The 27,207-nt window shown below is 37.3% G+C and overlaps 1 protein-coding gene across 3 annotated transcripts in view; it reads right to left on the reverse strand.

Moving 5' to 3' along the window:
* MTMR1 (myotubularin related protein 1) overlaps positions 1-27,207 on the reverse strand; it is a 63,312-nt gene that overhangs the window by 24,560 nt on the left and 11,545 nt on the right. Inside the window, exons 3-10 of one of the 3 annotated variants that reach the window (XM_069464099.1) lie at positions 16,595-16,645; positions 12,808-12,883; positions 6,921-7,015; positions 6,442-6,549; positions 3,049-3,150; positions 2,651-2,734; positions 1,496-1,645; positions 391-579 (exon numbers count right to left, since the gene is read on the reverse strand). In XM_069464099.1, coding sequence (XP_069320200.1) covers positions 391-579; positions 1,496-1,645; positions 2,651-2,734; positions 3,049-3,150; positions 6,442-6,549; positions 6,921-7,015; positions 12,808-12,883; positions 16,595-16,645 — 855 coding nt within the window. Of the gene's footprint in view, positions 1-390; positions 580-1,495; positions 1,646-2,650; positions 2,735-3,048; positions 3,151-6,441; positions 6,550-6,920; positions 7,016-12,807; positions 12,884-16,594; positions 16,646-18,711; positions 18,736-27,207 lie in introns of all 3 variants that reach the window. The other 2 variants (XM_069464100.1, XM_069464101.1) reach the window with 2 other exon arrangements.

The raw sequence follows: 27,207 nt of genomic DNA on the forward strand, positions 1-27,207 counted from the left end.
TCACATGTCTGATTCCATTCTAAAAGAGCTTCAGACCAGGTATGTGATTACTCAAGTAATCACTATATTTCTTAAAGGGACTTACAAGGACCTCACAATTATTTTGTTAAAATACTTAATCCTTGAGATGATAATTCTCTTTCCAGGTCTTTGCTTAATTGATTCAACAGACAGGATTGTGGAGAAGCAAAGCAGAGACACCATCCCAACCCACATGAAATACCAAACATAGCCCACAGAGTATATACCGGGGAGGAACAGCTCTGGACTCCTCCAAAAGGTTCTAACTTCAGTGGTGAGGAATTCAACAAGTTAGTCGAATCACATAATGATTTACAGACAGTACATATGAAAATATCCAATGTTCCTGCAATGCTATCGAAAATGTACCTTGTTGGTATCAGCGACGCTGTTTTGTCGAGCATCAAAGATGACGAGTTTGTGTGACTGTGCATTAGCATCCATTATTGTTTGTAAGTATTTTTCATCCTCTTTGCAGCGTTTATCATTGGGACCCACAAGTGGCTGGCTGCAACGGGTAATCGTTGCCTGACTTTCTGGATGAATCCATGACAACACCTAGTGTTTTTAAGCAACAAATATTAGTATAGTTCTTCAAGTAATGCATGCTCTAATTACTTGGTAGGAAAAACAAGTTCCCTTCTCAAGCACAGTCTCTTCTACATATTCTCGTCAAAGGTGAGAGTGGGCAGGCCAATCACAGAGTATACTGGCCATGGGACTCAATGTTTTGGTCAGGTTGAAACAAGTCTGACTAGGTGAGCTCTAAAAATCCCCTTCTACCTCCAAAAATCTATGATTCTAAGCAAAACAAACCCTAAGGCAAACTGTTACTAAAATCTAGCACCATGCCTATTTGATTGACTGGTTTTATCATCTCCTAATTTAAAAAACATCTTTGTATCCCAACAACAACATATGTGGCAGGGGGAGGACAAAATGAATATATAGTTTCTTATAAAATCTAAAACTCTGCCACCAAAACTCCTACTCTCCTCCAGTGGCCAAGTGACTGAGATTATAGCAGGTGCAAACTCCAGGCCCAAACCATCACTCCCTGCTGGCTGCTATTACTTCCATAACAGCGTTCCTCCCTCGCAGTTATAGCATTCCACTCAGCATCTAAGAAAGGACGCATCTCCTCTAGGATGAGTCGGTAAAAACAGCAATGTCAATTGGTAACGCAATAGTGTGCTGACTCTTTCTTGCTACTCCTTTGTTATTCTCTACTACGTTTTGAGAGCATGACTTAAGTTACCCTTGTACTTAGTAACAGGAAATCATACAAGAGGGAGACATAACAGATTGCTTATGTAATTACGTATTTCTTGAGAAGCAAAGATGTGTTCAGCTTTCAAAGCTTATTTTTCTCCTTTCTATTTTTATTCACTAGATTCTTTTCAGTCTTGCGTCTTTCCATATTAGATCTAACACAGTATGTGTTTCTATCTAAATGACAGTATTTATTACTTACAGGGACTCTGCCTTTTGCTCGAAAGGCTGCCACTTTTGAAAGGTCATCATCTTTTACACTAGTTGGCACAACAATGACAGCAGGGTAGGTGTCACAGAATTCATAATTACTGTTAATTTTGGATATTTTCCAACTCTCATTTGGCAAGCCCTGCAGGGTATTGGAGAGGAAGGAAGAGGGGGGAAAGCATGTTTTTACACTTTGAAAACACACTAAGTATGAAACACATCCATTTCTTATTTTCAACTAAAATCCATTTATAATTTGTTGAAGTTAATATATTTATCTGGTATAACCCATTTCCCAGACATTTCTATAAATCCAATGATGCATAAGAATTTCCAAACCATACTAAAAGATGAAAATTATACACTAGAATCCCAGGTCTATATATTTCTTGTCCTATTTTCTATAAGGAATGAGTTTAGTGTTATTCTTTTTTTAGTTTATTTATTTTCTTGATTTGTTTTTATTTCAGCATATTATGGGGGTACAAATGTTGAGGTTACATATATTGCCTTTGCCCCACCTGAGTCAGAGCTTCAAGCATGTCCATGCCCCAGGAGTTTAATGTTATTTTTAAAAACACACCTGAAAGTCCTTTAGAAACACAGCTATTTCTTACAAATGTCTAAAATAAGTGCTACGAAACATTATACTAAATATACTATGAAACATTATACTTAATCACTAGGTAGAGACAAAGGTTAAATGTCATGAAAATAAGATCTTATTGGAATAACGTGAAGCTGACAATGCACTGAAGGGTTCTCAGACCCAGGAACACCGTATCACACTGATGTAGTCACACCATATGCTTCAATTCTAACTTAAGTTAGTCGTTTGGATTCTTACTCATCAACTCTTTACCAGAACATCTAATAAAAACCATCTGGCAGATTTAGTTTTTAAACCCCTGCCCTTGAGTCTCACTTGCCCTCTGGAAACAGGATGAGCAAAGAGTAACAGAGTCGAAGGTTTGGCATAGGGAGAAGGCAGCCTCCAGGAGATGGACAACCTACAAGCTGGAGAAGTTATACATCTATGCACAACTTGCCTGACAAAGTTTCTTCTCCACCACTGTATTTGTAGCCTTTTAGAAAAGAAAAAGATGCTCAATCTATTATTTTCAGTTTGCTAAACAACATACTTTACCTGTCTCTTATATTCAGATACTGGATCATAAACTTTCCAGCCATTAATTGGAAATTTTTCTTTATAGTTGAATGCAAATAGTGCCTGGATATAAAAACCACAAAACACATGTCAGTATCTCTTTTTTATATCATATACTCAATATTAAAGCTTTTAATTCTGATAAGAGCTGAACGTATTAAGATTTCTATTTTGTGTAAATTTTGAAGCAGCAAATTAGCAGCTTTTCTTAATCACTACACAGAACTGAAACATTCCAAATATTCTAATATTAGTAACCAACAGAGGAAAAAAAAGAGATAAAGAAAACCCCTTGAAAAAGGAACAATTAAACATAAAATTTTGGAAACCACCCCCCACAAATACATGCAAAAAAAGGTTTACTTTGGTGTATTTACCTGCCCATTGGAAAGGGGAAATGCATGTTTGTTGAGGTTTTCAAATATCCCTAGTTTACTCTGTTCTTCCTGTTTATAAGCAAGTCGTAAGTTCCTCATATCCTGTTAAACAATTAGCAAAACTCAGTTTTACTCATTTTACTCAACATATATTGAGCACCTAAGAGCCAGATACCATACCATAAATCAGTAAATATTTTTATTCATTTCTCATTTTATATTCTATCTTGCTCCAACTAACAAAAGGCAATTTAACAATATCTGCAATAAGATAAAAAAGAAATTGAGAAAATTGGAACAAAGGGGACACATGTAGAGAAAAATTCATCAGATGGAAAAAAGAATAAGGTTCATACACAAAAGTTGTATCAACAAGTCCGATGCACTTACTTGCTAAAGGTGTGCTACGGAATCAATTGTGCTTTTTAAGCTGCCAAAGAGTCAGTTATAGAATTCACACCATCCATGAAATAGAAACGTGGCAGACGCTTCTCCCCTGCACACTCACAGAAAGGACTCTGTATCATGTAGACTGTAGCCTTCAGTAACATCCTAATAGACATATAATGCTGTTTCTCCAGACCACAGTTTCTTAAAATGCCCCCAATGCAAGCTGAAAGCCAAAAACCCAAGCACAAGTCAGCAGGAATGATTCCCCTAAGGCCGGCTCTGATGGTATGGTTTCTTCCCAGGACAGTGTTTTGAGAAGTACCCCTCAACCTTTTAAAATCTATGCCCCTGTTAAACACAAAACCTCATTCTTCTTTAACATTATATGAAATTTGAAAATATGACAACAAACTAAAGCAAAAGCAATTTGAGAAGTGAAGTTATTGTGATATTATTATTTTTTTTTTTTTTTTTTTTTGAGACAGAGTCTCACTCTGTTGCCCAGGCTAGAGTGAGTGCCGTGGCATCAGCCTAGCTCACAGCAACCTCAAACTCCTGAGCTCAAGCGATCCTCCTGTCTCAGCCTCCCGAGTAGCTGGGACTACAGGCATGCGCCACCATGCCCGGCTAATTTTTTCTATATATATTTTTTAGCTGTCCATATAATTTCTTTCTATTTTTAGTAGAGGTGGGGTCTCGCTCTTGCTCAGGCTGGTCTCGAACTCCTGAGCTCAAACGATCCGCCCACCTCGGCCTCCCAGAGTGCTAGGATTACAGGCGTGAGCCACCGCGCCCGGCCTGTGATATTATTTATAACAGCAAAAGAATGGAAATAACCTAAATGTCCATCAATAGGGGCCAGTTAGGTAAACTACGGTACAGCTAATGGAATCTTAAAGAGCTGTTAAAAACAAGCAGCAACTCTTATATGTATTGACATAAAGAAGTTCCAAGATGTATTGTCAAGGAAAAAAAGAAAGGAGAACAGTATATATACTACCATATGTATTTTCAAAAAAAGACTACACACATATATATGAATGGTCTTTAGTGTATCTATGGAGGGGTACATTATAAATTGGTAACAGTGGGTGTCTGCAAGGAGTGGAACAGGGTGGCTAGGTGTTGGGTGGAGACTATTTTTTTCATATACAGCTTTTGTACCTCTTGAATTGTGTATGACCTATTTAAAAAAATTAACCCTATACCTTGCAAGGTTCTTAGGCATGCAATGAGAGGGCTGGCAGGCATGGCCTTAGTAATTCTAGGCTAGAAAACACTTAAAGGAGTTGTTAGAAAATGCTCACCCCAGCCATAAAATATCTTTGTAAAACAGCCACAGGACACCTGCCTAAGCAACATAATTTCCTGACTTGCTCTCCCTCCAAACTACGCTGGCTACACACATATACCTTGGTAACTAAGTGAGCTGACTTACTATTTAGGATTGCCCAAAAAAGAAAAGCATTACAAGCAAAGACAGAGCATGTGCAAAGATCCTGGTGTGTGGCAGGGGGAAAGAAAGGATATGAAATGAGTGTGAGCAACTACAGGAAAGCCAACATGACTGGGATGGCAAGCATGAGAAGAGGGCAGGCAGCTCGAGATGAGGCTGCAAAGGAAAGTGAGTCAGGCTCAGACACAAGGGGTCTTGATAAGGAGCTTTTCCTTTAGCCTAAGGATAATGGGAAGCTACTCAAGATTTGGAAGGGGAATGGCATGCTTCAAAATTGCAGAACTGATCAAGTCAGCCCTATGACTTTAAAGTTCTATAACTGCTTGCCATCGTTCTGCACGTGGAACCCTGCCTGAGAAGGACAACTAGAATTTACCAAAGGAGACAACTGCCACATAGCGCCTAATGTGAGTCTAGTAAGCCAAGAGATTCATGATCTGGAAGAGCAAAGGGTTCTCTGAAAAGCTGGATTCCAGTGCAGTCTAGTTATCAACCAGAGGGCGCTGTCCTCAGAGATCTGATCAAAGCAAATAGATCAGCAGGAATCCAAACCCAAAATTTTGAAGGGGACTTGATTCTTCAGGCAAGATCTCTTTCCTGGTACTTCAGGTAGGGTTTTTAGTAAATTGTATTACATGAGGTAAAGTCATTGGGAATAAAACATCAGTAAGAGTGTTTCTTAAATGACTTCATGATTAAAGTAATCACACACATTTCTACTTCAATCATTGGAGGAAGGGTACAAAATCAAAAATAAGTACAGCTCAAGATGAAAATTACAAGATAGCCAAGAAATTTAGTTGCATTTTCAATCACAGAATTTATAAAACATTGCTGTCCCTTTAGGGAGTCTTTGACCAGCCACTGTTCTGAAGAATAGTCTTAAAACAAAAAACTATAACTATGTATTGGTCTCTGCTTTCCACTTGATTTCTCTGAGATGTAACAAACAATGCCAGCACTTAGGTTATAGGTCCAGGTTATTTAGAAAAATAGCCCTTTGTATCCATGGGTTCCACATACATGGAGTCAAACAACCATGGATGGAAAATATTTGGAAAAGAATGAATGGTTGCATCTGTACTGAGCATGCATAGACATTTTTCTTGTCATTACTCCCTAAACAATATAGTATAACAACTATTTACATAGCATTTACATTGTATTAAGTATTATAACTAATCTAGAGATTATTTAAAGTATACAGGAGGATGTATGTAGGCTATATGCAAACACTATACCATTTTATATAAAGGACTTAAACATTCGTGGATTTTGGCATATGCCAGGGGTGGGGGGTCCTGGAACCAATCCCCCATGGATGCTGAAGGATGACTATACTTCAACAGAAAATAAAAGGTTTACTTCAAGGGGTTACACAATGGTTTGAATTTGTTGATATGAGATTTGAAGGGGTCACTGTCCTGAAAACATGCGAGTTACTAACAGTACAAATTAATCTACTGTCCAAAGACCATGAAGAATGAGTCAGAAAGAGTTCTGAGCAGATTGCCCCCTTTTAGTTTTCACTGATGTTTGTACTATACCTTACACACGATCTCTATGCCACAAGAATTATCTCCATGGCTCTGTGCTCCAATCTTCTCAACTCTGCTGATCACTCCAAGGGGAACATCAAGGATGAAATGTGGATCCTAGGTTTAAAATTAATATTAGTGCTTATCAATGTCAGTCAACTGAGTTTTCATATTTTAGGTCTTTGCTGGGTTACAAAACATGTTTGTTTACTTCACATTTCCCCTTTGTTCCAGCTAATACACTGAAGTCTGATCTATAGCATGCTTTAGGAAATATATATTGAGAGTACAATGAAATTTCCCCTTCAAGTTAAGTGGTACCTTAACAGCCTTTTTTTCCAAGATACAAAATCTGTTTGCAAATGTGCACACCTTAAAACCCAACCTTTGGCTATCTCAGCGTGATGGGATTTTAGGGGATTGTTTTACTTTTTTCTTCTAGTGTTCCAAAGTGTTTTTAAAAATAAAACACACTTTTAAAAACTCACCCTCTCTACACTTTTGAAGTACATCTTAAAGTCCGTCACTGTCAGGGTTCCACTCACTGCTCCCATAAATGGGCAGATATACATGACATCTTTCACTGAAAGAAAAAAACCAAAATAGCAACCAGTGCCATAAACTTGTGCTTTAATAAATCTTAACATGAGTTTCCAAACATATATATATTTGTGATTCCAGTTTTCTAGAAATTTTAAATTTAATAAAAGAATTATAGCAATTGTTATTTTAAATAAAGACACATATGGACAGTCTTCTAATATATTTCAATTTTTTAAACAAAATTCTGATTTGCTACTTAATGAGGTTTTAAGTAAAAGGCCTCATAAGTTACATTTTGTCATTATTTTTTCATGTAGTTAATATTTTCCCTGGGTGATAAATTAATCATATTCAAAATATTAAACTCTGAAGACCCTAGGCTACCATTTCATAAATTGCTGCAACTTAAAACTAATGAAAGCTAAATGCTGTCCTCTAACACACCTCCAAAGGAAACTACTTTACAGATGACAAAAAGTAGAACCACATCAATTAAGCGGAAAAAGACTTGTTTCAAATTCCTTATCAGCTTATCAATTTTAATTTTCTTTTTGTTAATATCAATAAAGTGTACAATGTATTTAATTCCCATGAACATTAAATAGCTCACATCTAGCACAAATACACATCTTCATGATTTTCCCAAAGTTTTATTCCATCGGAATGACAGGAGTATACATCGCTACAGATGAGTCAAAGTGAGATAATGAAAGGTACTAAAGTTGTCATTCAGCCAAGTTCTCCAAACAATTCCATTAAACTTTTCTAGAGCTCATCATGTACTGAGTGCCCTCTATTGTTAGGGTTCTAGGTATAACAGGACAGAGTTCCTGCCTATAAGCAGTCCATGACTCATGAGAGATGCTACACAGAAAAATCACCATTATACTATAGCCTGATAAATGCTATAATAATGATGTGTACACAAAGTGATAAAAGCTCAGAAAAGGATCAATTTAACTCAGCAGGGAAGCGGGTAGGGGGAAAGAGAGATGAAAGGGAAGAAGGGGAGAGCATCACACTGTTAGAGGTTAGTATGGCTGAATCAAAGGGGATAGTGAAAATGAGGGGAACGTGAAGTCAGAGAGGTTGAGGCAGTGAGTGGATCAGGAAGTGCTTTCATAGGAGACTAAGGCATTATTATCATTATCCTTAAAAAGTAATTGACTTTTTAAACAAAAATAAAAAGAATGTATTGTGGAGTTTATAACATATGTAAACATGACAACAATAGCATAAAGGCAGGGAGGGGACAAGTGGATGTCTACTATTATAAAGTTCTTATGCTACACATGAAGCAGCATAAACTTATTTGAAAGTAGATGTAAAGCAATCAGTAAAATAACAAAACAAAGAATTATAGTTAATATGCAAACATAGGAGATAAAATGGAATCCTATAAAGTACTCAATTCAACCAAAAAAAGAGGAAAAAGAGAACAAACAACAAATGGGACAAAGAAAAAACACTTATCAAGATGATAGATTTAAACCTAATTATATTAATTATATAAAATGTAAATGGTCTAAACACCCCAATTAAAAGGCAGAGATTATCAAATTGAATACAAAAGAAAGACCCAACTATATGTGGCCTGAAAAAGACCCACCTTAAACAGAAAGACACAAATAGTTTGAAATTCAAAGGATGAAAACACCTTTGCAATTCAAAAATATATGTTAATATTAACTAAAAAAAAGCTGTAATGTCTATAATATCAGGTAAAGTAGATTTCAGAGCAAACCATATTACCAGGACTAAAGAAGGTCATTTCATAATAATATAGGGGCCAATTCATCAGAAGGACATAATAATCCTAAACATTTATGTACCTAATAACAAAGTTTCAAAATACATGAAGCAAAACCAGTAGAACTGCAAAGAGGAACAGACACATCCACAATTATAGTCAGAGATTTCAAAACCCCTCTCTCAATAATTGATAGAAGTAGACAGAAAATGAATAACGAACACAGAAGACTTCAACACCACCATTGACAAAACCTAACTGACGTTTACAGAACACTACTTAACAACAGCAGAAAACACATTCTTTTCCAGTACACAGAGAGCATTTACCAAAACAGACCATATTCTGGGCCATAATACAAATCTTGATAAATATAAAAATATTTATGTCATACAAAGTATCTTTTCTGAACACAATGAAAGTAGAACTCAATAACAAGAAAAAATTTGGGAAATTCACAAATACGTGGCAATTAAACAACACACTCCTAAATAACACAAGGGTCAAAGAAGAAATAAAAAGGGAAATTCAAAAGCATTTTGAACTAAATGAAAATAAAAACACAAAGTCATAATTGGCGAGATGCTGCTAAAGCAGCGCTTGGAAGAAATGCCTATAGTAGAAAAGAACAAAGGTCTCAAATCAATGACTGCAAGAAGAGTGAATTAAACCCAAAGTAAGCAGAAGACAGGAAATATCAAAGTGGAAATCAATGAAATAGAAAACAAAGAAAATAATAAAACCAAAAACTAATTCTTTGAGTAGATAAATAAAATTGATAAACCTCTAGCCAGACTGACCAGAGGGGGAGAAAAAGGAGAGAAGACATGAACATTAACTATCAGAAATGAGAAAGGGTGATGTCACTACAAATTCTACAGATATTAAAGGAATAATAAAGAAATATAACTAATAATTTAACGATTAAATGGACAAATTCCTAGAAAGACAAACTACCAAAGCTTACCAAAGGAAAAAAAAACCTAAATATTCCTATAACTACTAAAGAAATTAAAATTATAGTTAAAACCTTCCCACAAAGAAAACTCAAGGCCCAGGTGGCTTCACTGGTAAACTCTACCAGATATTCAAGGAAGAAATAAACTGTTCTTGATATAAGTAGACAGAAAATGAAGAGGAAGGGGGGAAGGAGGGGAGGAAGAGGGAAGGAGGGAAGGAAGTGGGGAAGGGGGGAAGGGAAAAGAAGGGGGAGGAAAGAAGGGGGGAGGAAGGGAGGGGGGAGGAAGAGAGGAAAGGGAAGGAAGGGAGGAAGGGGGAGGAAGGGAGGAAGGGGGGAGGAAGGGAGGAAGCGGGGAGGAAGGGAGAAAGGGAGGAAGGGGGAAGGAAGGGAGGAAGGGGGAGGAAGGGAGGAAGGGGGGAGGAAGGGAGGAAGGGGGGAGGAAGGAAGGAAGGGGGAAGGAAGGAAGGGGGGAGGAAACTGAGGAAGAGAGAATAATTCTCAATTCATTCTATGAGGCCAGCATTACTCTGACACCAAAATCTGACAAAGCCATTACAAGAAAACCTCAGACCAATCTCTCTCAGACCAATATCTCTCATAAATACTGATGAAAAATAATATTTTAATAAAAAATAATAAACCAAAACCAGCAACATATAAAATTAATGTATAATGAGGAAGTTGAGTTTATCCTGGGAATGCAAGGTTGATTTAATATTCAAAAATTAATTGATGTAATCTATCATATTAAAGAAGAAAAATCACATGATTATATCAATAGATACAGAAAGAGCATTTTACAAAATCTAACATCCATCTCAGCAAACTAGAAATAGAAGGGAACTTCCTGAACATGACAAAGGGCATCCACAAAAAAACCTACAGGCTAACATCATAGCTAATGATGAAAGATTGAAAGCTTTCCCAAGATTAGGAACCATACAAGAATGTCTGCTCTTACCTCTTCTAACATTATACTGGAGGTTCAAGCAAGAGCAATAAAGCACAAAAAAAAAAAAAGCATTCAGATTGGAAAGGAAGCACTGGAATGCTCATACACTGCTGGTGGGAACATATACTGGTACAACGTACAACCACTTTGGAAAACACTTAGCAACTTCTTAAATAAACTATATACCTACCATATGATTCAGCCACTCCATTCCTTAGGTCTTTACCCAACAGCAAAGGAAATATACATCCATACAGACTTGCATATTAACGTTCATTGCAGCTTTATTTGTAGTGCCAAACAGTAGAAACCCAAATATTCACCAGCAGATGAATGGATAAGCAAACTGTCATGTATCCATATAATGGAATTATATTCAGCAATAAAAAGGAATAACTGTTAACCTATGCCATGATATGGATGAATATCAAAATCACTGTTTGATTGGAAGAAGCTAGACAATAAAAAGAACATACTCTATGATTACATTTCTATAAAACACTAGAAAATATAAACTAGTCTATAGTGCTTGGCGAGGGAGGAAATGGCATAGGAGGGAGGGATTATAAAGGGGCATAAAGAAATGGAAACTTCTGGGAGGTGATGGATATGTTCATTACCTTGACTGTGATGATGGTTTCCCAGGTATATATTGTCAAAACTCTTCACATTCTGACAATGAAAAACTGAAATAATACTCCATAGGTAATACTTTACAATAACCTATTTTAACACTTTGCTTCCAGGAATATATTTTATTTAAAAGCAGAGGTTAATTTACTTACCCTTTGCAAGCCACTGGAGGAGCATAAAGCATACTTATTTGCTTAAGGACTTGCAGATGTTCTTAACATCTAACTCTAAGATATTTCCCATAATGGATTGGAATGGAGCCAGGTGGGAGCTTCCCTGTCTCTGAGCTCTGTTTCCACAGTGAAAGGAGAAGCAAACAGAAGAGATAGAGCACTGGGACCACACCTGGATCCACTGAAGCCTTCTCTTCTTACTAAGACAACTGTGAGCTTGCAGTCCAAGCTTTTATAATACTCCCTGCTAATTCAAAATGTGTCTTTGATGTAGAAAGTGATCAATCAACCTAGATCAGCTCTAATCTCTTCTAAGTTAATTTTGGCCCACTGATAAAGATAAAAATAAAGTGAAAAAAAAAAACCTTCTTCACATTACACACTTAAAATCTGTGAGGTTTACTGTCTGGAAAAGCAGCAGGCATATGACATAATTAGCTCTGCATTTTAAACAGATCATTCAGAAAGCAGCATGTGAGCAGGGCTAGAAGAACACACACCCAGAGAAGGAAGAGAGAGGCCAGAGGACATACAGAAGAGAATGAAGTCCCGGAACCCAAGGAAAGAAAGAATTTCAAAACCGAGGACAAGAACAGGATAAGCATGGTCCAGAGGCAGAGACTAGGATATGCAGCAGTAGCAGTTGTTTGGAGGTTCTGGTAGGAGAGCCCAGCTACTCAAACATTCTTGACACAAATGATCACACTCTGAGACTGAGCACATATCTTTGGGAGGGAGCCATGAAGGAAAAAGGAAACACTCAGCCTAGAGAGCCAGACTGTCCAATTCAACCAATTGAAAAGATGAAAAGGTCACGCCCAGCTGTCCCTCTCATCCACCCATGGCACAATTAACTGCCTCCTGAAAGGCCTAGCAAACACCATGGAGGACTGTGGGAGCCCTCATGTCATCACCATCATAAGCAACACGTGCCTTTTTCTTGCACTAAAATTGTACTTTTTGGAATCTTATAAGCCACTAAAATTTCCTTGCCAAGTTTTCAAAACTGTTATTAAAATATGATACGGATCTTCTATCAATACATTTTTCTTACACTGAAGAATCCCAACAAAGCAGTGAACTGACATTACACTGAGTGTCTGATCAGCTTCCAGTTCATCACAAAGTCAGGCCCTTCTGTTGGAAATGCCATCAAATACTCGATTGGAGCTTAACAGGATCCTCTATAATTTTCTATCTGTTAGGTCACAATGACACTAATAAGAATGAATAGATCGAGTCTATTTGTCCCCCAATTAAATAGGTCTGGCTGATCTCCAGCACATACATCACTTGTGCTGGAAAATAAAGTGCCATTTCATTTTATGGATTTCTATAACCAAAGTATACACACTAAACTTACCAATGGCTTTAATTGATTCTCCTGGAAAAAGTGGTGCTTCTTCCATCTGTGCCAGCTTATTTCCATCCCTTAGAGCCTGGCGAAGAACCAAACAGGAGTAACTCTCACTTTCCATCTGCATACCTGAGAAGAATTTTGGTGTTCTGTGCTGTCGCTATAAGCGTGCAAAATGTAAGCCCCCTTCCCCTTAAAAGACAATTTCAAAGCTTAGCATCACAGGACATCATGCTGCATATTCTAGCAAATTGTTACAACATATTTAAATTTCACAGTTAGAAAGCATTAATACAGAAATGGCTTGACATGACAGATAAATACTATAATTACTACATAGATAGCTATCATAAGGTGCCTCTGGAATTTGGAAATAAGGTCACAAAAAGGTTACCTTCTGAGCGTGAAACTAATACAAATAAAATCAACACTAGATGTGGGTGCTTAGCTAGCTCTAGAAATAACCCAGCCGATGAGATAGTTTGGGAAAGCCCGAAGTCTAATTAAAATAACTAGGGAATGCTCTCAAGAGAATATATAACTAAGGAAAGCCCTAGACCTTGGGTGTGTGTGTGTGTGTGTGCATGTGTGCAGGTGGACAGGGGACATGAAGAGTGAGATTATCAGTGTTCACCTAGAGTACTCTCTCATCTGGCAAACAAGAGTATTTAGTCCATGCTGCAAAGCAGGGTGTGTTCATCAGGCATCTCCCCAGCCAATTCACTCTGCACTCATTTCACACCCACCAAGAAAATTGCTAGTGACTTACTAGGTTTTTTGGCTACCATTTTACTAGGAAAAGGATGCCATGAATGACTGGAAAGACACATTATCACATTTTTAAATGACCAGATTGCCCCGCAGCCCAGTAGCCAGTCTCTTGTAAGTCTAGTTGGATAGTGCTAGATAACTCAGGGGAAATGAGAAAATGGTGTTCTTGAACTACAAATCTAGGGACCAGAGTCTGAACTCGGGGCCTATTCCAAGGTAATGCCACCCACTATGAGATGCTGCCAAGGAAACCAGTCACTTTCTCCTTGGCATTTCTGACTTAATGTGTCATGAATAAGAATAAGGTGATCATAACCCCAGCAATTCCCAAGCTGTGTTTCATAAAGCATTAGTTTCCCAAGAGACATGACTAAGTCTTTTTTTTTTTTTTTTAAGTTTGGAAAATGCTGGGTTAAACAAAACAAGTTAAGCTGTTTTTTTAGCGAGACAAGTCTTTAGTGTGTTAATGTACACTGAATCAGCAAGAGGGCGCTACAGTATAATGCATTTCTCATACCTAGTTTATCAGGGACTGCTTTTTCCAAGGAACACCTGTTAACATCGGAGGTCACTAGTGTTCAGCGGAAAACAGGTCGGACAATACCAAGTTTTCAGCATAATTTTGTAAAGCAAAGTAGTTTAAAATGGATGTCTTTTATAATTCTAAGTTATTACAAATTCAACATAAACTATTTTTCATAGTTATCAGAATATGTCAATATGTTTTATTAAAGGGACTTAATGGTCAATTTAGAAACACTAGTAGTTTCATCAAATTTCATAAGATAAAGGAAAAAAGTCAAACTATAAATAGCAAAATTAATGCTAAATGTTCATCAGAGGTATGTCTGTTCTCTACTGGGAGGGCACAAAATGACATGGTCTATCCTCCTCCTCATCAAAAGATACATGGTTAAAATAATATAGATTAGGAGTCATCATTACCTCCAAACAATTTATTGAATTTAAAATTTTCATCTACATTGTTTTTAAAGATAGTTTCAGCCAAATTTTTTGGGGGGGATTAACACATTAAAGGGGATGTGGAGAACCCTTTATGGTTTCAATTTTATACTCACATCTGAATTGGAAATATATTTCTTATACAATAAAGCATAAACCAACATATTTTTAAATGTCCAGTTTTAGAAACACTAAAAGATCTTAATAGAAGCCTTAATTTGAGTCGGCTTTAATTTGTTGCCTGAACTAGTGACTAATTCTGTAACATAGTTAGAAAGTGAGAAAGCTATCTTAATCAATATCAGAGGTTTAATTTACTTCAAATGTTATATTGTTAAAGCTTAATTTAATGGCTAAATATTACTATATATCATACAGAATTTCTCAACTTATATTTTAAAATAAATGGAGATTATTTTGAAATATATTTACTAACACAAACTGCTTTAAATCAACTGAATCTGGAGGGGATTAGGAATATACAACTCCCTTTAAGTTTTAGAGCAAGCAACAAACATTTTAAAGTCCTCAACCCAGGACTAGCTAACAAAATGTTGCAGATAGGAGATGGAGGTGATTGGGAACATTTTAGGAATGCACAAGGCTCTCAAGATAGAGGCTGAGAATCAAACGTTTTTTCTCTTCCCATAGTCATGTCAAGTTTGGCTTGAAACATCTGTGCATTTATATGAGGCATGAATTTGTTGGTAAGACACAGTAAGACAAACATCTCACTAGTGATAATTAAATCTGGGACATACTTTTTAAATGATGAAAAAGCAAGTATCAGAATGAAACAAATGATCTGACTGCTTCAGATTTCCCCATAAAAGGTTCATTTTGTAAAAGAAACACATTTAGCTTTAGCATAGGAGCTTAAAAGAAGAATAGTTTTTAAAGGCTTGTTGTTTTGTTTGTTTTGGTGAGTACAGTATATTCCCTTCTATAAAGCTGGTGTTAGGAGATGGGACTCACACTTATGCTATATTAAGCTTTTACTGCAACTACCAGGTTACACAAGACATGATTTGATCCTTGATTTATCCAACCCATGTTCAGCACAACCAAAGGATGGAATATTCTTGTGGACTAAATTTGATCTCATAAACACACCTATTCCTCTTGGTGCCTTTGCTCAAAGGTTGCCCAGCTGAGGAATTCTCTCTGATAAGCTTATCCCAACCTTGTTCCAGTGACCCTGAATGTCCAGCTGACATCTGCCAGCCCCCTGAGTTTGTCCCCGAGGGCTCCAGCCCACCCGGATGACCCTGGCCTCTCCCACTACTTTTCTCCTCCACCTAAATCTAAGCTGCCAGGTGGATGGTTTATATAATGGCTGCATGCCAAAAGCAGTGGTTTTCAAATTGGGCTTTTCAAGATGCTTTCAGGGTCACTAAAGGAGGGTAGGGCTGAGTGGTGGTAGACAAATACACAGCTGAGCATCTGGGGCTTGCCGTGCTTCCCTGAAGCTGCTCTTCTATTGATTTCACATATTGAATTTCTACACAAGCACTGGGGAAAGTACTGCTGCTTTAGAAAACTCCAGCAAGGGTCTAAAGGTACTGAGCAAAGAGTAAACACTCGAGAATACTGAATGAATAATTCCATATTCTGATTAATAAATATAAAATATAGGTACTCATTCTATAAATACCTACAAGGTACCAGGTATCATGCTGGGCACAGACCATGTAAATTTGAATAAAGCAACGTCCGCACCTTTAAGTGGCACCCTTAGCATGTGTATCTGTCCCCTCTATGTCTTTGTAAAAAGGGACTGCAGAATCCTACAGTGATGGAGGGTCATTAAACTCATCAATAACCCTATCTGGGGAAACCGAGAAGCATAGATGAACAAATTTCTGGTTGACAAAATGTTGGATAAACCAATTTTTGCAAATAATGTCATGATGGAATCTACCAAATTTGAACAGGAGGACACTATTGTAGTGGTAAAAGCATCTGGAAAGCTTTGCTTATCATCTAGAAATCTAGTATGAAATGGCTTCTAAATACATGATCTGTAGCTACAAACAGATGAACACGTAGAACTTGCCACCTGATCAGCTTCAGCTTCAGAAGGGTAGCCATTGTGTTCTTCCTGAATCTCCTGCACAGCACCAGGTGCATGGACAAGAAAAGGCAAAGAGGAGAAAGAGAAACACGTGCAAACAGACAGGTGAAAGGACAGAATTTCTTTTTTAAAGAGACAGTAAGCATGTAAAAGTCGACACACCTTTCACGGCTTTGCAAATCACAACATTTTCCCCCTTGGAGTTAAGGAAATAACATGTAGGCCATCTATAGCATCCTCAGCCTAAAATGGAGTATCTATTCTGTGTTTGTGTTGGGGTAGAAAAATGAAAAGCAAACATACATCACGGATTTCAAAGAATGCACTATCTTTTTAAAAATCAAGCAATACTACAGCATATAGCAAAGAAAAATAGCAGGCACATGATGTGCTCACAGAAAATAACGCATCCACAGAAACCAGGTAAAGGGCAAAGTCAAGCCAAAATACAAAGGCCGTTCATAGACATGTATTTTAAATACAGTAAGTATTCAAATACTCTAAAGAACTATTATATTGCCCAGGGATCAATTCCACTGCATGCATGCAAATATCACATGCTAGAGATTATACACACACACGTTATTGCTTATTGCTAATACTGTGATTTATGAATATCATATTAAATATTTCTAATTACTTTATTAACATGCTTCAAAGAAACAGCTAAGAGGTCACACATCCTTATTTAATTTTTTTCCAATCACTTTAAAGGTATATTGTTCTTAATTTCTTCATAGAATTTTTTTAAACTTTAAAAATTGGACTTTTAATTCAGCAGGTAGTATAAAGAATATGCATACTGAAGATAAGACTACAACTCCTTTTTAAAGTTGTGCCAAGTCTCTGAAGCATAAAATATAAAAATGTAGCATAGATATATTTTTGCTTCATGACACTTTGGTTCTAATATTTCTTAAAAAGGCAACTAGTGAAGAAACAGTAAAGCTTTTAAAAGAATTTACTATTTCCCACCCTTTGTTTTTGTCAATAAAGTACAAAAACTACTTATCACATTTTTATACTTTATCCTCAGATTTAATTTAACACATAGTTGGCACAGCTACCTTTCAAGGCAATGTAATTTTTAAATGCAGCCAGTTTTTGAAATTTCCTTTTCTAAATACCAAGAAAATCTAATCATTCTTTGCTTTAAAATTTTAAAAACAGAAAAATGAATGAACAAAAAAACCCCATACATTTCAAACTCATGCAAGTGTAAAGCCAAACAGTAATATTTAACAATGTGAATTGATGAAAGAAAATGATTCCCACAAGCAAAAGAAAACATGGTGAAAACAAGATTAAACAAAGGTAAACCGACTAGAATAAGAATTGGATTTAACCTTCTTATTTTTATACTACTTCATTGGCCTCAATAAAATTAAAAATTTAAAACTGAAATCCTTAAATGATACTGTCAAAATCCACATTGTTTTCATTTAATGAAAATAGGTTAATTTTCAATATCTGATACTAAGGTTTAAATGCATGCACGTTACCAATCTTTGTCTTGCTTTATGAATACTCTGAAATAAAGGGAAGGAAAATCATGAGGAAAATATAAGCTATAATTTACAATATCTGCATTTTTAAAAATACTAATGGGGATTGATTTTGCAAAATTTATCTTTAAAATTAGCACTTCTGCTTTTTGGATTCAACATGCAAACACAAACATGACTTGAAATTTTACTTAGGACAGACAGTTGACCACTTTTTAGGGAGTTGTTGAATTCTTTAGCATGAATTACATGACAAACAAGGTTAAAAGAGGCCTCAATAGGCCTAGCCTTAAAATCCCTGCCATGCATATCCATTTGGTCATAATTCACTTAGTACAACAAAAGTCAGTATTGCACATTGGTAACAATTTCAGCATCCTGCCCTCACACACATTGGCCTTTATTGCACATAAAAACATTGTAACAAATAAAGCATTTCTAGTGAACACTTAAAGCTATGACACAGCAGAGCAAATTCATCTGAGTGACTCATAAAAACCCCCGAGAGGGTAAAGAACACTAAATAGACTAAGTGTTTGATAAAGCACAGACACACACAAGGAGGAGGCCCATCTGCCAAAAGCCAAATAGCCTTACCCTTATATCAGGCCTCCTGAAAACCTGTTAGTTAAAATACAGAACATCATCATCATGGACACATTAATATTGACCTGTGAAAGATGCCATTAAGTTTAACAGCCCATTCCCTAAGAAACATCACAATCCTCTAAATAAAACCAATGAGGATCAATCCTAACACATTTGTCCTTTAAGTTTCATTCGACATCAAATCAATCCTAACACATTTGTCCTATGATTTTCAGGGAAGTCTATGATTTGGAGAAACATGTTGCCCTTAGGCTAAGACTAACTACATTATTTTAAACACAAAGCCCTCTGTCAAGTGCTATTACAACCTATTGTGAACAGGCTGTGTTTAAAAAGTTCATTTGTGTTTCTGTTGGAAATACTGAATGCATTTTCCCCATAGAAACAATGATATAAAAAGGCAGTTATGTGCCCAAGCCAGCCCACAAAAACCAAACCAAAAAACCACAGAAACCCCCACACTGGATCCAGAGCACAGCTCAGCTCTGGCATTAATGATATCACAAAACTGAGTTAACCACAAAACTTAGTCTGGTTTCCATTGAAATGACATCTCCAATTCATACTTGGGACTCCAGAACTAAAGCCACTCTACGGAGGGCAGAGTGCCTGCTTCCCGTCCCAGCACCCACTGTGTGGTAAAGGGGAAGCTCCAAGTGGTAAGCGGTAGTGGCTGGTCCTGGAGTGGGGAAGTCAGGCTTTATTCAATTGGAATACCAATTTCAGCAACATTTTTCCTGTGCCTGTGAATCCTAACTGAACATGCAGCACACACATTCAGAAAGCCCTGGTCAGAGGAAACAGCCCACAAAATGGACAGAACTTTTTTTTTTTTTCCCCCAGCCAGCTCCAGTTAGCATCACCCACCTCAGCAGGGATGGAACTTTCAAAAAGCAAATAGTTGTAATGGTCTAGGGAAGACTTTAATCATCTCTGTTCCCCATTCCAATGTCTGAAATCCTATAATCTAACCACTGAATGTTCCGTGAAAAAAAAAATACTTAAGAAAAAAAAAATCACTGGAGGTTCTTAGTAGCTTGATGGTTTCATTTACGAAGCATAAGATCACCTGAATATGAAGATACAGACTTCAAAAACATTGTATCATTAAAAGAAAATACTCCTTGAAGTCAAAAAGATATTCTGAATTAAGTGATGCTGTAGCTCAATGAGAATTAAAGCCCGTACATAAGTTACTAAACATAGACTATTTAGACTAAGAAATTTAAATCTGGCTTTTTTGAGGGTGGGGACTTATCTATCTTTGTGGTGCTGGTTTCATGTATGTCAAAACTTATCAAATTGTTTATTTTAAAAAAGTTTATCATTTATTAACTACACCTCAAGAAAGTTGGCAAAAATATAATAGTACATGCTTATGGTAATTAAAAAAACCTCAAAACAGAAAGTATCCCAGAACCTCATACACCAGTGCCAACCATGTTCACTAGACCTATTTTTAATTCTCCTGAGGATTGCCTCCACCGCTACAAATATGGTTACCCCTCCATTTCTTAACTTGTCAACTTTAAACAGTGTTTGTTGTCCTCCTATTTTAATACATGAGAAAATAAACTCTCAAACTACTACCTTCCTCTTCCCAATCTCTGCTGATTGAAATTTTAATTTTTAGTTCTGTTGTTTTCCTTCAGCAGCAGCTGCATAACAAATGCTCATGACTTTTATGTTCCAGATACTCTATTAAGCACTTTAGTAACTCATTTTATTTTCAGAACAACCTTATGAGATACAAACTATTATTGGCCCCATTTTTTGATGAGAATACCAAGGCACAGTTAAGTAATCTGGCTGAGTTCCAGGTGGCAGAGCAAGTATTAATACTGAAACCCCGGCAGTCTGGCTCTGGATTTGTACTCTGAACAACTCTGCTGTGCTGCTTAGCGTGGTGTCTTTACAGTCAACACATTTAAACCATAGCCCCAAACCCCATTGTGACTGCTCAAATGTACATCTCTCTTAACTCCCTTCGGGTTTGTTGAAGAAATCAACACCACTCTGCTTTCCTCCACCTCCTTACCTCCAAACCTCCTTTCCAGCATGCTATATTATTTTCACACTTGTTCTATAACTACAATTAATGTTTTTATGCTTTGTCTATCAATCGCTAGTAAAATTCAAATACTAAAAAACAGCATTCACAATAAAACCTTTATGGACACACTATCCACTGCAGAACCAAATAGTGCAATCGACGAACTTCATACGTGGGAGATATAACTCCTTGTCAATAAGCCTTTGCTACTGGAAGGAGAAACTAACTTGAAAGTTTAGAAGGGGTGAGATGATAATCTGCTTTTAAAAATCACATAATTCTGTACCTACTGTAATGAAATTCTCAACGTTCTCAGCATGAAAGGGAGAAGGCAAATGGAGGCTTACCCAAAAGTCTCTAAGTTAATACCTATGTGTTTCTCTCTGGTTCATTTTGCCCCTCTCCTGAAATAAGCCACTTTAGGCACACACAGAGGTTCATTTTCCCCTTAAATCTGATACTGATGGAAGCCAGAGAGTGGTTTTAAGTCAGGAGTCCTGGGGACAGCCCTCACTGGGGATATAAGACTTCCTAATGCCTACACTCTGGGCCTCAGTTTCTACAAATAAAATGAGGGGTGTCTACGGGATGACTGCATGGCCCTGACCAGTCCTAAAATCCAAGGAGTCAAATTATCTAAGCCTCATTAAAAGACTTAGGGAAGTATCTCCCAAAGCAAGGTTTAAGGAGGCAAATTGGTATAGTAGTTTAAAAAATTAGCTCTGGAGTCAAATTCTGGCTCCACCGATGGCCACAAACAAGACCTTGAGCCACGTACCCGTCAGAGTCATAGTCTCCTCTTCTCCAAACCGGTGATGCTAAGTGCACCTCTCCCCCAGATTGCTGGGAGGGTTAAATCAGTTAAAATAATTGTACCTGGGGTGGATAAGTAACTTTTTTGAGTTGATGGGTCTCAGCTGCTCCAACTTGTATAACCATCTAGACATGTCCGACATCCCCTCCCTCAACTCCTACACATGCCAAAAAACCTATGAGAAGGTGTAAAAAAGTTGATAGTGATCTCAATCTATTTAACAAAGCAAGCATAATGCCCAAAAGTTAACTAAAATTTTACCTACCCAATCACACTCTAACTGGCTTTTACTGAATCCAGAACAACAAAAAAATTAAATGTGTATGAAAGTTTGTATTGGGGGTAAAACTCCCTTCCTCTGTCCTTGGGTTCCCTTGATGTCACCTTCAGGGCACTGCCAAGAAGACAGGTGAGGGCTTCTGCTGACCACCTATTTTGGGTCAATTTGGGCAAAGGGAGCCGGCATGCTCCACTTTGCCCCTCTGGGATCTGTCTGCCAGGGAGACCCTGAAGGTATAGCCTGTTCTCCCCAGCCTGTGGGGAGTTCCCCTGTGTGCGCACTGCCCCACGAGAGGCCACAGTAGTCCAAGGCTGCCTTTGGGTGCATTTGTTTCATTCTGGAATGACGGATGAGGCAGCCCACCAAAGCCAGGCCCTCCAAGCCAGCTTTCATCAATTAATAAAGCTGATATTTTGTTTTAAATCTGTTTGGCTCCTCTCTTAGTTCTTGATAAGGTAACAGGTGACACACCTTAAATCCTCCACAATGTGAAAGTATTTCAGAAAGTTTTCAAACACAGCCAGTATTACAAATAACACGCAGTTGTTGAAGGCTTATTTTATACCAGGTACCATGCTACTTATGCTTTACATGTGTTATCTCAATGCTTCCAGTCACCCATATTTCAAATGAGGAAACCGAGGCAGTGAGAGGCGAGGTGACTTGCCCTAGGCTATACAACTAGCAACAGCAGAGCAAGGATTCAAACTCAAGCTGGTTGGCTTTAGCGAGTATGCTCTTGACCTCAACACAGTCCCACCTAGATCTATTCTCCTTCTTGAGGGGGGCTGACAAAGGCCCTCAACTCTTAACTCACAGAGCACCCTGCTTTGACCCCCTCTCTCCTCTCACCACACCCTGTCTACAAGTCTATTTTAACACTCACCACAGACCAACTTTGCCTGACCATGACTTCCATGCAGCCAGCCTGGCCCCTGGCACATAATAGGTGCTCACCTTATGTTTCTGGATGGAAGTGGATTAGTGTCCAGCAATTACAACACGCTCCTGTATTTGTTTTTACACATATAAATTTTTGTAGAGTAATAGTGTGCAGTGACCATTTGTATGTATTTCTTTCATATGTTGCCCTATTTAATATATTCAACCTCTGCTATAATACACATTACACAGATGAAGACACTGAGGTTTAATAAGGCCAAATAACTTGTTAGGCAGCTACTCAGTTATGGGGTAAAGTGCTCTGACTCCAAATTTTATGATCTTTTGGATAAATCACATAAGAAAATTCTAAGCCAAATAAATTTCAATTTTTTATAAATGAGTTATCTTTGAACTTATACCTCAAAAGCCTTCTTTTAAAAAAAAAGATTGTAATACTGGAATAAAAACACCACTGTTTTCTGTCTTAGGTATAAAGCCTATAAATAAAATAATTTTGCTTTGGCAATTGGATCACTAGAAGATGAGTTAAAAAAAGATTTTACCCTGCTAAGAAGTTTGATCTGTTAGGTCAGAAGATGGTTGTACTTGGTGTAGTAAAACTGAGCATGTTTGTTGGTGTCTCAATAACCAGAACTCTACACAGGTTAGCATTCACCAGCTGGCTTGAGTCAGAGGCCAAATACAAGCCAATACAAATCTCAAAATAGTCAAACAATCTTCCTGTTACGCTTTTTAACAAGGTCATCAGAATATAGCCGTGGTCTTTGGGAAATTAGCCACACCTGAACTTTGTTTGATACCCTTCAAACCCTGACCTAAACACTCTGTAAAGCCCTCCAGGAACTATGGAGAATGAGCTGTTCAATCCCAACCTGGCTGAAGTATGCCAGCCTAATTTCCACTTTCAAAAGGAATGAGTAGGCCAGGCGTGGTGGCTCACGCCTGTAATCCTAGCACTCTAGGAGGTCAAGGCGGGAGGATCACTGGAGCTCAGGTGTTCGAAATCAGCTTAAGCAAGAGCAAGACCCCAGCTCTACTAAAAATAGAAAAATTAGCCAGGAACGTGCATGGGCCTGTAGTCCCAGCTAGTCGGGGATGCTGAGGCAGGTGGATGCCTTGAGCACAGGTGTTTGCGGCTGCAGTGAGCTATGATAATGCCACTGTACTCCAGCCTGGGTGACAGAGAGAGACGCTGTCTCAAAAAAAAAAAGGAAAAAAAAAAAGGAATGAGTATATCTGTAATTGAACTAGAAGGATAACTGTTGATATCCTTTTTGTTAACTAAATTCTAACATCTTTATTAGCATAATTATATTTTTCATTTAAACAATACTTTTGGTATATCATGATTGTTATAAATACTAACTATAACACAAAATTTATTTTATGTGCCATATGATTATAAAGGAGTCTGTAAAAATCTTGACTTTTTCAAGATTTTTTTCAACTTTTAATTTTGAGATAATTGTAGATTCACATGCAATAGTGAGAAATAACACATAAATTCCACGTACCAGTCATCTAATTTCCTCAATGGTAGCATATTACCAAAAGCTACAGTATCCGAACCAGGGTATTGACATTGACACAATCAAGATGCAGCACAATTTCCTCACCACAGGGATCCCTAATGCTGCCCTTTTCTAGCCACATCCACTACCCTCCCTGTTTCTCCACTTCTTGGCCCCTGGCAACCACTAATCTGTCTCCATTTCTATAATTTTGCCATTTGAAGGATGTTATATAAAGGAAAATATATAGTATTTAACCTTTTGGTATTGACATTTTTTACTCAGCCTAATTCCCTTAAGTTTCACCCTTAAGTTGCTATGTGTATATTTTTCTTTTTATTGTTGAGTAACATTCCATGTATGGATGTACCACAGTTTAACAATGTACCTGTTGAAGAATATCTGAGTTGCTTCCAGTTTTTAGCTCTTATGAATAAAGCTGTTAAAAACATTCACGTACAGGTTTTTATGTGAACATAAGATTTCATTTCTCTGGGACAAATGCCCAGGAGTACAATTGCTGGGTAGGGTAGCTGCACATTCACTTTAAGAAACTGCCAAATTTTTTTCCAGAGTGGTTGTACCATTTTACATTCCCACCAGCAAGGAATGGATGATCTAGTTTCTCCACATTTGGTATTGTCACTGTTTTTTAAATTCTAGCCATAGGTAAGTAGTGATATCCCATTGTGACTTTAATTTGTATTCTTCTATTAGGTAATGATGTTGAACATCTTTTCATGGGCTTATCTGACATCTGTATATCCTCTGTGATGAAGTGTCTCTTCATGTCTTTTGCCCATTTTCTAATTTGATGGTTTGAATTTTTTTACTGTTGAGTTTTAAGCATCCTTTATATATTCTAGATACTAGTCCTTTGTAAAGTATGGGGTTTACAGGTATTTGCAAACTCTGTAGCTTGTTTTTTCATCTACTTAACAGGGTCTTTCACAGAGCAGAGGTTTTAAATCTTGATCAGTTTTTTCTTTTATGGATTGTGCTTTTGGTGTCAAGTCTAAGAGAAACTCTTTGCCTGGCCCCAAATCCTTAAAATATTCTCCTATTTTTTCTAAAAGCTTTATATTTTGAAGTTTTTGATCCATTTTGAGTTTGTTTTTCTATAAGATGTGAAACTTACATCAAGGTTTTGTTTTTATTTATTTTTTTATTTTTTGCCTATAGATGTCCAATTACTCCAGCAGCATTTGTTGAAAAGGCTGTTTCTTCGATTAAATTGATTTTGTGTCTTGGAAAAAGAAAATCACTTGAGCATATTTCTGTGGGGCAATTTCTGGGTTCTGTGCTCTGTTCCATTGATCTGTATGTCTATACCCCTGCCAAGCAGTCTTGATTACTGCAGGAACATCTTAAAAGCATGCAGACTGCTTCCTCCCACTTTATTCTTCTTCAAAATTGTTTTAGCTATTCTAGTTCTTTTGCCTTTCCATATATATTTTAGAATAATCTTGTCTGCATCTACAAAAATTCTTTCTGGGATCTTGACAGGAATTGTGCTAAACTTGTATATCTATTTGGGGAGACGTGACATCTTTACTATGTTGAATCATCCAGATACATGAACATAGTATGTGTCTCCATTAATTTAGATCTTCTTTCATTTTTTTCATAAATATTTGGTAGTTTTCAGCACACAAGTCCTGTTCATGTTTTGTTAGACTTATACCTGCTATGGTTTAAATGTGTCCTCCAAATTTCATGAGAAAATATTTGCAAATCATATATCTGGCAAGGTGTTAATATCCAGAACATATAAAGAACTCTAACATCTCGGCCGGGCGTGGTGGCTCACGCCTGTAATCCTAGCACTCTGAGAGGCCGAGGTGGGCGGATCATTTGAGCTCAGGAGTTCGAGACCAGCCTGAGCAAGAGCGAGACCCCATCTCTACTAAAAATAGAAAGAAATTATATGGACAGCTAAAAATATATATAGAAAAAATTAGCCGGGCATGGTGGTGCATGCCTGTAGTCCCAACTACTCGGGAGGCTGAGACAGGAGGATCCCTTGAGCTCAGGAGTTTGAGGTTGCTGTGAGCTAGGCTGATGCCATGGCACTCACTCTAGCCTGGGCAGCAAAGTGAGACTCTGTCTCAAAAAAAAAAAAAAAAAAAAAAAAAGAACTCTAACATCTCAACAGTAACAAAAAAACCAAACACCCCAAATAACAACTGTTGGTAAGAATGTCGAGAAATTGGATTGCTTGTGTCCTTTTGGAGGGCATGTAAAATGGTACAGCCACTGCTATGGTTTGAATGTGTCCCCAAATTTCACCTATTAGAAACTTAATCCACAAATATGTATGTTGATTGGAGGTGTAGCCATTGGGAGGTAATTAGGATTAGATAAGGTCATCAGGGTGGGGCTCCCATAATGGGACTGGTGGCTTTATAAGAAGAAGAGAGACCTGAGCTAGCACCCTTGCTCCTCTCGCCATGTGATGTCTCCTGCCATGTCATGATGCAGCAGGAAGGCTCTGACCAGATGCTGGTCCCTTTATCTTGGACTTCCCAGCCTCTGGTACTATAAGAAATAAATTTATTTCTTTTCCTTACAAATTACCTAGTCTGCGATATTCCATTACAGCAGCATAAAACAAACTAAGACAATACCTAAGCATTTAATTATTATGATGCTAATGTAAACGATACTGTGTTTGGAATTTTGGTTTCCTTGTATTGCTAGCATATGGAAATACAACTAATTTTTCAATATTTATCTTGTATCTTATGACCATCCTAATCTCACTTATTAGTTCTAGGAGGTTTTTTGCTTACCGTGTTCTTCCTTCCTTCCTGATATTTCAAGATTCCTCCTTTTATTGCTTCCTTTCTGTTCAGAGAACTTCCTTTAGCCATTCTTTTAGGATAAGTATGCTCGCAACAAATTCTCTTCAAGTTTTCCT

The sequence above is a fragment of the Eulemur rufifrons genome, chromosome 30 (genome assembly GCF_041146395.1).
Source record: "Eulemur rufifrons isolate Redbay chromosome 30, OSU_ERuf_1, whole genome shotgun sequence".
Lineage (NCBI taxonomy): Eukaryota > Metazoa > Chordata > Mammalia > Primates > Lemuridae > Eulemur > Eulemur rufifrons.